Raw genomic sequence first — 12,604 nt, 5'->3', positions numbered from 1 at the left:
CCCACAGAGACCTTGGGAAAGCATTTCCCTGAATTTCATCACAGGATTACCCAAGGTCGAAAATCATGCAACCATCATGGTGGTAGTAGACCAATTTTCCAAGTATGCTACCTTCATCGCAGCCCCACAGAACATATCGGCAGAAGATACAGCTTGACTCTTCTTCTCTCATGTTGTCAAACATTGGGGTATGCCCAGCAACATCATCAGTGACTGCGACCCACGCTTCACTAGCAAATTTTGGACCCAACTCTTCAGTTACCTCGTATCCAAATTGAGTTACAACTCAAACCATTATCATCAGCAAACATATGATCAAACAGACCGGTTCAATGACATGCTGGAGGAATATCTCCACCAATTTGCAACCGGGTCACAAACACATTAGGTGAAGCTTCTGAATGCTGCTCAGCTGTGTTTCAATTCACAAAAGTGCACCCATACAAACAAAAACACATTTGAAATTGTTACCGGACAGCAACTGCTACTCCTACAAAATGTGAATGCACCAAACATGCCATCATCTCATCGAGCTGCCAGTTTCTCGATAGAATGGGAACAAACTTTGAAGATAGTGCGGAGCTATCTTGTCAAAGTCCAAGAGAGGGCAACGAGGTATGCCGAACAAAACCTTCGCTATGCCCAACATCAAGCAGGGGACAAAGTGATGGTAAAAACCCCGGGGCGGAACTTGTTTGCAAAGAGGACCCAAGATCCTCGCCTATTACAAAAATATATCGGACCCTTTTCCATTGAAAGGCGCATCGGGAAATCCACATACCAGCTGAACATACCAGTCTGGTGAAAAATCCATCCAGTCTTCCATGTCAGCCGCCTCAGGCCATTTCAGAAATACATGGAAGATCATTCAGAAAGATATCTCACAACACCGAGGGGAACAGACCTCCCAGCCAACAAGAGCGTGACCAATCATCATCATCCTGCAGGTAAGGCTCCGAGGACGTCGCCAACTCAGGTGGGGGAGAATGTCATAGGCTGCTTTCCATCATCGACCCATGACCCCTTGGACGCGCCCCGTGGCGTCCCGGCAAGCCTCCCAACGCCTAGCGCCACGGTCGGCCCCGTGGTCTCGGCAGCGCCAAGTGACAAGTGCGCATGCGCCTCTGTCGCCCCACCGATAAGCAGTGCCAGCGCCCAACGGCTGGCAAATGCCATTAGTGTCGCGCGCACCGACAATGCCGCGCGCACAAACCATCATGTTGTCAAAAGCGCCGCAAGCACAGACAGTGCCCCGCACGCAGATCCAATGCCAAGCACCAGCGCCCAGCCACTGGCAGATCCAAATAGTGTCGCGCGCGCTCACAACAATGCGCGCGCAGACCCTGCTGCTCAAGACAAAGTTACTGCCATCGGACTTGTTTCCATAGAAGACTAAGTCTTTTTTATTGTAATTATAGAGTAGTTTTACTTCATTCATTTTCAGTGTGCTTATACAGCTTTCTTAGGTCAACTCATGTAACTTTGGTTTATTTTTTTTAAGCATTATTAAAGGGAACCAAAGCATTCAAACATTCAAGCATTCAAACAATTCTTTGTACTGGTGTCTCTCCCCCCCGACACCGCATTGCATCTTGTAGCCCTACATTTTGTAATCGTTTTCATCATCATCAATACAATTATCAGCTTTCATCATCATCAATACAATCATCAGTTTTCATCATCAATTGCTCATTTTTCGCTGTTCAATTGCTCACGATATTGGTTTTTCCGTACGGCACTGACAATCTAGTCTAGCGTACGGAGAGGATCTCAATTGGCGCATAGCAACCGCACTGACATCGATTGCTTAGCCTTACGTCGCCCTTCTAAGAAACTTCAGGAAGGCGCCGCGTAACAGTATATATAAAAGGTTCTCTTGAGTGTTATGTGCAAGGTCACGGGAGAGTATGGATTGCTCTCCAAGAAAAATTCTCTCCAAAATTGTGTGGTCCCAAAGTCAAAAAGAAATCCCTCCGTCGTGCTATTATTATCTGTTTAGTAAGTGTCATTGTATTGATAAAATATAATAATAAAAGAAGAAACAAAAAACAAAACAAAAAAATAAAAGAAACGTAACGAGAAAAAAGGCTAGTAATTTGTGTCAAAAACGTGAATTGTTGTAGGTGAGAATTGTTAAAGTAGGATAAGATGGAATCTTCATTTGTCTTCTTCTTTTCATTTCAATTGTGTAAGATAGAAAATTTACAAAAGTATCTAAAATAATTAAACTCAAAAATGTGTAATTAACTATAACTATGAGAATTATTTCACAAAACTAGACTTTCTAAGATTAGATAAAACTAGGTAAAATGTATTTTTATATTTTCTTTTGGGTAAAACAACGTCTCAAGAATAAGAAAGAAGAAATTGAAATCCTAATAGTCATGAAATCATATTTAAGAAGAATACGTGACTATTTTTTGTTAATTTTTAATTTTATCAAAAGTAAGATAAATCATATATACCTAGACAAACTTACCAATTAGTTAAAATAAATGAAAATATTTTTGTAGTTTTTATTTTTGTGATAAAATAAATCAAACGAGCCAAAAATAATTAAAACAGTAAATTAAATCCAAAACCGACATTTAATGACTAAAAGGTGCAAAATTTCGGGGAGAATCAAAAATCACATGTCTACTATGTAAAGATTGCATCAAAGGTGGAGCCTATACATTGAAGTAATACTCTCTATTAATTATATTGTTTTGCAATAGCACTGCAAGTGTTTATATAACCTTTTCTCTTTTGGTGATAGGTCTGCGGAATTTGGGAGAGCATATTTTTCAATTTGAAGAATATTTTGATGTAACTATTATGCGAAAATTGGATATATTCTGAGAAATACTCTATTTCATCTTTTCTTGCAATTGTTTAGATCACGAGAACTACTTTATTATCTTCACCTTATTTTCTATGTATTTCTATTACTCAATATATTTTTCTGATTAGGACCCATATGAAATATTAATATTTTGAACCCCAAGTTGTGTTAAAGTTGAGGTTTTGTTGCACGTGTGACAAATGATGCAAAACTTTGCCGATGCAGTGGGTAAAGTAGTTGAAAATCGATTTGCTCTTTCATTTCTTGAAGTGAAGATAAGTTTCAAGAAATTAGTACTCTTATGATATTCCTGTGATAGTGAATTACATTATTTTCTAATTTCTGTAATTAAAGTAAAATCTTTTGCTTTGTGGAGTTCTTTCTATTTGTTTATTATTATTATTATAGCTAACTTCTATTTTCTTTACTGTCTTTTTCCCTTCTAAATCTGACGTTCCTTCTACCTTATCTTTCCATTTTTTCTTCCATAATTACATTAATTAAAACATTATATCAAGGAAAAATGACGTTATTTATTATTAGACCAAAAAACACAAATATCTTTTTCTCATTTTTAAAATTGTTTCTCAACATTAACGCCCAACAATACGTGACTATACTAATAATATCTATACATAATTTAGTGTATATATATATGGTGACGTGACACTTCTCATTGACCAAGGATCCTATTTATCCTCTCTTTTTTTGTTGCATTTTTCTCCTTTTTTTTTTATTTAAATAAATTAGCTCACTAATGGCTTGAGGCTTTTTGGTTCCCCTAAAAGTACTTCGTTTAAAAACTCAAACCGTCACCTTTTTAAACCTTCTTCTAATGTTTTAAACTTTTTCCCGTCCCCATAATTACTTATTAATTAGCTATTTATTATTTTGCTTAGTAATTACGTGACACCAAAATCATTTTTCTTTTATTTTTAACTTTCTCGTCAATAAAGCTCAAAATCTCTAACAACAACAACGACCCAGTAAAATCCCACTAATGGAGTCTGGGGAGGGTAGTGTATATGCAGACCTTACCCCTACCCCGAAGGAGTAGAGAGGCTGTTTCCGAAAGACCCTCGGCTCAAAAAAATAAAAAGACAAAATGACAAAAAGGAGACAATATTAGTATCACAACAACAATTATAGGATAAATAGGAACACCATGAAATCCAGAAGAAAGATGCAAAGCAAAGGGAGACAATATTAGTAAATATTAGTATCACCACAACAATTATAAGAAAAATAGGAACACCATGAAATCTAGAAGAAAGATGCAAAGCAAAAGCAATAGCTATTAAATAGGACATGCACTAAAAAGCGAAATAGTAAGCCACAACATTGCCACTAGCTATCTTAGACAAAAACCCTACATGGCTAGTCCCACAATGGTACGAAGTAAGGCACGACTCAACTACCTCCTAACCTACAACCCTAATGCTCGACCTCCACATCTTCCTATCAAGTGACATGTCCTCGAAAATCTGGAGCTTCGCCATATCCTGCCTGATCACCTCTCCCCAATACTTCTTAGGTCGCCATCTACCTCTTCTCGTGCCTTCCACAACCAGCTACTCACACCTCCGTACCGGAGCATCTGGGCTTCTCCTCTGAACATGTCTGAACCATATAAGCCTCGCTTCCCGCATCTTGTCATCAATGGGAGCCACATGCACCTTCTCCCGGATATCATCATTCCTAATCTTATCTATCCTAGTGTGTCCGCACATCCACCGCAACATCCTCATTTCTGCTACTTTCATCTTCTGGATATGTGAGTTCTTAACGGGTCAACACTCAGCCCCATACATCATGGCCGGTATAACCACCGCTTTATAAAACTTACCTTTGAGTATCGGTGGCACTCTCTTGTCACATAGGACTCCAGATGCTAACCTCCACTTCATCCATCCTACCCCAATACGGTGTGTGACATCCTCGTCGATCTCCCTCCCCCTGGATAACCGAACCAAGGTACTTGAAGCTGCCTCTACTCGGGATGACCTGCGAATCAAGCCTCACATCTACGCCCTCTTCCCCTGGCTCAGCGCTGAACTTACACTCCAGGTATTTCGTCTTCGTCCTGCTCAGCTTGAAACCCTTAGACTCAAGAGCCTGTCTCCAAACCTCCAGCCTCTCGTTAACACCGGCTCGCGACTCATCAATCAGAACTATGTCATCGGCGAATAGCATGCACCATGGCACATCCCCTTGAATATGGTGTGTTAACGCGTCCATCACCAGGGTGACACCAAAATCATTTTTCTTTTATTTTTAACTTTCTCCTCATTAAAGCTCAAAATCTCTAAATATATTTATTAATAATATTATTATTTTATTTCGACAAATGATACATTATTTGTAAACAATATTTAGACGAAATGAAATGCAAGTGTGTGTGTATATATATATCCTATTTATCTTTTTTCTCCCTATTTTACATTTTTTCTTATTTTTATTTAAATAAATCAGCTCAATAATAGCTCGAGTCGTTTTGAGTAACTTTCCTCTTATTTAGACTCTAAATACTTTTCCTCATCTTCTCTTCTCTAATGTTTATATGAATTTGATTGAAATTCAAGAAGTACACGTATTTTATGACGGTTTGTTATCATCTACGTTAAATAAATTTTATATGTACCTATTTATTTAGTGGATAAATAAGAACCAATTGAAGAGTTTAGAAATTTCGCTATTGTCAAGCCAATACTCAATTATTTTACAGTAATGCAAGTAATAAGATGACGTCCTTTAAATTGATCAAGTTGTTCACGATGATAAAAAATTCGATTTGTGATATAATCAATTTCTATATATGCTTATGGATAAAAACTATCTATTTTATCTCAAGTAAATTCAACAAAATATTATTTAAAATATTATCCAATTAAAGCGTGTAAAGCGCAGAAAAATTCACTAGTTGTAATAGGAACATATACATTCAAACTCAACACGAAAATTCAGATTCCATCCATCGTAAACTTAAGCTACACCATTCTCAATAGGCAATTGGCCATCGGTAGATTTTTCTGTTTCAAAATCTTGTCCTCCCCATTTACGCATACGCTCTGTCGTATCTTCCACCTGAAATTCAAGTTGTAATCGGTTACCTGTATAAATGGACTCCATCGTAAAACTTACATATTTAATTACATACTTTTACTACTAATAATACAAAAGTTGGAACTTAGCCAAAACGTTTAAATGGTTTAAATTAGCTTGCAACTTGAATGGAGTATAACATTTTCTGATAAACGGCTTGCAAAATAAGTTAAAGAGGTTGATAAACAAGTGTATGACCGAGGTTTATACTGATAAAGAAAGATTTAGTAGGACCATCAAATAGTAAATCGCCAACTCCATCTTTTAGTGGTGAAATTTTTTTTCATTTTTTTATCGATCTGTCGTGCGTTTGTTAAATAGTTTTTTCAATATGTTTATTCAATTATTCTAAACAAAAAATATTAGTAGGATAATGCAAAAGCTTGAAATAATATATTGTTGCAAATTACATATTTAACCTACCTCTGTAGTCCAATTAGTCTTATACAGTATAATCAAGAGTACAAGGGTCTGCAAAGCTGCCCCTGCAATCATCCCCAACCAAAGTCCCTGCAAAACGTGTAATTAAATTTACCATAAATTCAGAGTTAGTGAAGCAACGTGAACATTAAATTGACAAGAACAGATACTTCCTCTTCTTCTCCACAAGAGGTATTAAAAATTAGGCCAAAAATTATGTCGACAACATAAGACAATCAAGCTTTGCTTTATCACATTGGTTTCATTTATTTTCCTCTCACAGAAAGGCTGGGTTTATATGCCAAAGTTTCTTATTTCGATGGTCTTGCCTAAGAAAATTAGAAAGTTTAGTTACCTTTGTTCCCAATTTTGCTACATAACCAAGAATATATCCAAGAGGGAGTCCAAAAAGGTAATAGCAACCAAGATTGATATAAGCTACTAAAGCTTGCCATCCACCTCCAATAGCAACCCCTGCAAGCAAGTAGGCACAAATAATATCATAAATCTTGGAGTTCTGAAGCAATATATTAACTGATTTTAAAATATTTAAAATGCATTTTTTTTTTAAAGACATGGTAGAAGAAAATTTTGTTTGACTCCCAAAATAGTAATAGGTTAACATTAATTAAGTGGAACAGAGGGAGTACCTGATATTACGGGCTGAACACTATTAAGAACCATAGTGATTCCTAAAAGGAAAGCAAGACCACCAACAGCTTGTTGCATTTGTTTGCTGCTTGAAAAGATAATGGCCAGATGATTTCTAGCTACCAGTACAATTACCATGCATAGTATTCCAATTAGGAAGCACTGCAACACTGCTATATAGACCGAGTATTTCGTAGCTCTTGGATGTCCTAGCCCGAGTTCATTTGAGACTCGCACGCTGTTCGTTTGGAAGATAAATCTAAGTCAAAAGAAATAAAAGAGTATATGCATCTTTCTCTACATGTTTGCAGTGTGATATCTATTGTTGTCACCTCCACATTATATGACAAACTCAGAAATTAAGTGCAGGTCCGTTAAGCATTAAGACTTATTACCTCATGGCAGCATTAATTCCAATGAATAGCATGTTCTCCCATCCATTGATGTTCATGCTGTAAAACACAACATTTAACAACGGTCAAACATGAACTTGAGAACGAGTCAATAAATGGACGGGTCAATAACTACCCCAACCTTGATTTGGGCTTGGGCCAAATTTAACAGCCCTACATAATAGGATGATTAATATGATGGAACAGGAACTTAGTAGAGTGTAACCTTACTCACCAAATTGAAATGGAGCCAACAGCTATGACGGCGTTATTAAGATGGCCAACAAGGAGGATAATACTCATCATATACCAGATCTCAAGGCATAACATAACAGCTGAAGCAATGGAAAGTCTAACAAATGCCCAAATCTCATTAAACGCCGCCCACGATAATCCCTTCCAACCATCCTTACACCAACCAACAACATATCCCAACTGCGCTATAGCAGTAAGCCAATTGGTAAGATCAAAGGCTATAGCAGCACCAGTAGTACCCCAACCAAATGTATAAATAAAGAGCCAAAGAAATACAGCGTGAACCAGCAAAGCCGCGAACCCAATCCCAGCAAGCACATCCACTTTGCTCTGAGCTTGAAGAAATTTAGAGGTCGGGAAAGTGATCGCAAGTGTAAACAATTGTGGGATGATTAACATAGTGTATCTTCCAGCGAGCTTAGCAATTGCTGTTTCTTGGCCCAACAATTCGAGGACTGGAGTTGCGAATAAGTAAATGGGCAAGAGAATGACACAAGTTGCTAGTAGAATTATGATGGAGCGTTGCATGTAAACACCTAACATGTGAACTTGCCCTGCTCCATAGGCCTGTCCACATAGTGTTTCCAGAGCACTCCCCATTCCCAGCTGAAAATATAGCAAATTGGGAAGTTAACAACAACCCAGGCTTCGATATTATTCAATCGTTTAACTATATTACTACTATATAAATCCTCCGTTTTCTATACTTTATATCACAGCACCTATGGACTGGACACAACGACGGATGTAAAGGGTAAGTTATAGGTTCAATCAAACCTAGTAGTTTTGACTTAGATTTTGTATATGTGTCAAAGATTTACTACCAGAAAGTAGGGATAATTGATTTTGGATCCAGGAAATGAAATGAATTGTGGTAGAATTACGAACTCAAACTCATATAAACTTCAAATCTTGCATTCGTCTCTGTCTGGACAACAGTTAAAACGTAAGTCTACATTAGACATGGCAAAACTATCCTAAGCTCCAACTATTATGGCGCCGAATTTAAAATTTTATATTGATTTTTTAGATGGGCTCAAGCAGCGGCGGATCCGCCCCTTTAGGAAGGAGTGGCAAGTCACCCGCTAAGATGATAAATTTTTTATATACCTATGTTTAAATTTTCTTAAACTGGGCTAAATATTTGATCATGCCACCATAGCCGTAAACTAGACAAATGTGTCATAACTGGTAGATCTTTTTGAAAGTTTTTCTCGTCTGTAAATTTCAAGTTGGAATTTATCTTGAACCTTGTCCGACTTTCCCTTTTCTTTGTGCTTTTTATTTTCTTTTGTCCTGGTGATTTTCCTTTTCGGTTACCCCTCCCCTTATTTTATATATGTAGTATCTAACAAGAACACTCAAAAAAAGAAACTCCAAAACTTTAAAAATTATATAAAATAAGCATTCCTCTTAATCTTATATTTATTACTTTTCTTCTTTCAAATCTGAAAAACTTGGGTCTTAATGGGAATTTTGGATTGAGAAAAAAAAAAGTCATCTTTTTATTATATCATAAAAATTTGTGTTACTCTATGGTTATTAAATAAAATTTAAATCTCTTTACTATTAAATTATGATGAAAATTTCTTAAGTATTACTTAAACAAATATGAGATTTATGATATTGATTTTTGGGAACTTGTAGTTAATTTAATTTTATACTTATGGGGTATAACTCATCTATTGAAGATACTTTTAAATTTTCTTATTCTGATTGAGGTTATTCTCTTGTTGAAGATGTTATCTTACTTATGTAAATTTATTTTTAATATACAGAAAAAGATATAATTTTCTAGTTAAAATATTAATTTTACTTATGTTATTGTAATAAAGGTGTGATTCCTTATTTAAAATGCTAATTACGTTTGTTTTTTTGTATTTGAGATGTAATTTTTTTTTATTTTTACAAATAAAAAATGCCTATTAGGTTGACCTAAATAAACTAAAAAAACAAAAAGAAAAAAAATAAACGTTCCTAACAAATTCCGTATTAGTCATTACAAGGTATACATTAATGGAAATTATGGCACCCGTCACCTTCAAATCTTAAATCCGGCTATGGGCTCAAGGACTTTAGATTGGCAATAAGTTACTTTCCAAGATTTGCACTAATGTATGTGCTACTGCAGCACTATCACTTTATCAACAATTAATCGTTTCTCTGCTAATTGTTTTATCAACATGTTTTTGCATGTAGTAGTTTTTAAGTAAGAGTAGAAGGGAAACAGAGAGCAAACCATGAAGCCAAAAGAGAAAGTACTAATGACAGTCTGCGCTATGGAAATAGCAGAGAGGTCAATATTTCCAAGATGCCCAACAAAAATATTGGTAAGGGAGTTGACTCCATATTGGCATATTATATTAAAGGCTATAGGACCTCCTATCCTCCACAGCTTGACTGTCTCTATGCAGAAAATTGCCCACCAATCTTTAAAACTCTTTGCCGGCCGGTAGTCTCCATCGGCGCCGACGAGCTGGTTGTAGTCGCCGGAGTTGCCATTGAGCAACGGCGTCTCCATTATAGCATATGCTGTTGTGAAGTAAAGACTACTGCACTTCAAGTTACACTTAACATTCAAATGATTTTTCCACTTCCCTTATTAATAAGCAACGAAATTATAAGGTTGACTAGGCCACGTCACTCCACCAAAGATCAGTAATGGGTCCCTTCTCGTTATTTAACTACTATAACTAACAAGAGATATATAAAGAAATCTCAGACACTTGTTATCACACTGTTAATAATGCGAAACAATTTTTAACTTTGTACTATATGATTTTATTCAAGCATTTTTAAATGTAAAAAACTATGATTTATAGTACCTTTATTAATTTCTTACAAAAATAAATGCGACTCAATCTCAAGCTAGTTACGGACGATAACTTTAATTTAACTTCTAATTATGTATAATCTATTTTGAAAGTATAAAAGAATCAATACAGAAAGGAATATTAGATATTAAGACAAAAATAAAATTTAACTTGTTATTAACGGAGAAATAGGTAATGAATAGAAGTCAAAACTAGAATAGTAAGAAGTTGTTATTGTGGCAAAAACCACGAGTCAACCAACCCCCAATAGTACATGGTTTAATTATGGTGCGTGCAACTCACCATTCCACAAATCAACACAACTACCTTTCAATTCATTTTGGGGAAATTGGATAATTGGGACACAGTCATAATTACAAAAAAAAGAAAAAAAAGAATCTTAGTATCTTAAAACATACCATAAATAATTAAAGTATGAACATAGGTATTTTGTTTTCATCTGTGTATATTTAAGCGTCTGTTAACATATTAGTTTGATAATAAATTAAGTAAACAAGGGAATATAACGGTGGCATATTATGCAGATAAGTAAAGAATGGGGAGTGACCAACCATGAAAATTGTACAACCAACGAACACCCACAAGAGCTTTCTGGTAAGTACAAGCAAAGGATTTGAGAGAACCACGTCGCCAATTGCCAAAACAGAACAAGTAGTTAAATGTAAATTATTCAGCTTTTTCAAATGTATACTTTTTATGGAAGGAGTAAATAAAGTATGACTGAAACATGGGTAGACAACAAATTGAAGCATATATAAAATGAAATGGATTACTTCATTAGTAATAAGAGGTGAAATTTGAATTGTTTACTGCTTATTAGGAAAACACGTAGAAAAAAAGTAGTATAAAACAGTAAAAGCGAATAATAGGAAAAATATAATATTGTATATACTATTGGAAAATTTAGGTAAATTAAACGATAGAATTATACATTTTTCAAAGTAACAAAAAATTAGCCCATTAGAGTTTCACAAGGGTATCTTTTGGTGGATCTTTGACAAAGAGAAGTATATTAGTACATTTTTAAGTTGCCAACTCTGTAGCGGAGTTGCCCTTGCGCATGAAAGTCATTAGCCCGTAAATACGGCAACTACGTTATTGCTTTCTCCGATTCATTTGCTTGTTTTCTTTTTAGTATATTCTAAAAAGTGCTTTCTTTTTAAGTATAGAAACAAATTAATTTGAACATTTTATTTTATCTTTAATAAAAAGTCTTTATAGCCATTATTCTTGGGTGAATGATACAGTTACCCACAAAAATAAAATTATTTACTATTACCTACCAATTTATTTTTCTACCCATCAAACTAATTACATTTCCTACCCATAGTAGTTTTTGTGGGGAATTTTCTCTTTTTTCTCCAATTCTTTTTTATTTCTATGCTTCTTTTCTTTCTTTTCTCCTTTTCTTTTTTCTCGTTTTCTTCTTTTTTTTTTCTTTTCTCTTTTATTCACTTATTTTTACCCAAATCGTATTATTGTTATTTTTACCATAACTTATTTCACATTCAAATTTGACTCCTTCTTTATATTATTTTTTTCTTTATTTCTTGTTCCCTTTCTAATTCCGCGTGATTGTCATGCAAACATTGATCTCCTTCCCTACAAATATCAGTACACAGTCTACCATTAGCAGTAACACAACCAGGTATGGAGCAAGAAAACATATTTTACGACTACCAAATCTCCATATATACTAGTTAGAATAGAAATGATAATAAAATATCGGAAAATGTAATAAAAATATAAGTAGCAAAAAAGACTTCTAGTACCATATGATACCAATATGGTATACATGTATACCAATAGAGTATATGATTGCTCTAGAATATTGCTACAACTATCTGCGACTATACTACTGTACCAAAACATGCTCATATTGCAAGCTAAATATTCCCAAAGCAACTTGCTCATTCTGTATACTAACAGGGTATATAGTTGTATGAGGTCGTTCCAACAATTGCCTATAACTATAAAAACTATTACATAATACACATAATCTATGTCCATCGGCACAAAAAAAATTCAGCACTGCAAATCATGTTCATATAAATAATTTCATAATAGAATTCACTTAAAAATGCAGCTAAAACAACCAAAAAATGTTCAAACCACCATATGATACC

At 35.1% G+C, this 12,604-nt stretch overlaps 1 protein-coding gene across 1 annotated transcript; it reads right to left on the bottom strand.

Moving 5' to 3' along the window:
- Positions 1-5,686: 5,686 nt before the first annotated feature.
- LOC107779026 (protein DETOXIFICATION 35-like) lies at positions 5,687-10,240 on the bottom strand. The gene is made up of 7 exons (XM_016599364.2): positions 9,884-10,240; positions 7,625-8,250; positions 7,393-7,449; positions 6,997-7,235; positions 6,702-6,820; positions 6,350-6,436; positions 5,687-5,908 (listed from the first exon to the last, which is right to left on the bottom strand). Exons 1-7 carry the CDS (start codon positions 10,163-10,165, stop codon positions 5,807-5,809), a joined length of 1,512 nt encoding a protein of 503 aa, XP_016454850.1. The 5' UTR covers positions 10,166-10,240; the 3' UTR covers positions 5,687-5,806.
- Positions 10,241-12,604: the final 2,364 nt, after the last annotated feature.

Source organism: Nicotiana tabacum, chromosome 4, assembly GCF_000715075.1.
Source record: "Nicotiana tabacum cultivar K326 chromosome 4, ASM71507v2, whole genome shotgun sequence".
Classification (NCBI taxonomy): Eukaryota; Viridiplantae; Streptophyta; class Magnoliopsida; order Solanales; family Solanaceae; genus Nicotiana; species Nicotiana tabacum.
The sequence above is the reverse complement of the archived record's forward strand: the minus strand, read 5'-3'. Positions and strand labels throughout refer to the sequence as shown.

Excerpts from the sequence above, each read along its gene's own strand:
- LOC107779026 (XM_016599364.2), bottom strand. The coding sequence starts at position 10,165 with ATGGAGACGCCGTTGCTCAATGGCAACTCCGGCGACTACAACCAGCTC. Across the intron at positions 7,450-7,624 it reads GTTGGCTCCATTTCAATTTG|CATGAACATCAATGGATGGG; the intron begins GTGAGTAAGGTT and ends TGTGTTTTACAG. Across the intron at positions 5,909-6,349 it reads AGACTAATTGGACTACAGAG|GTGGAAGATACGACAGAGCG; the intron begins GTAGGTTAAATA and ends CTTGAATTTCAG.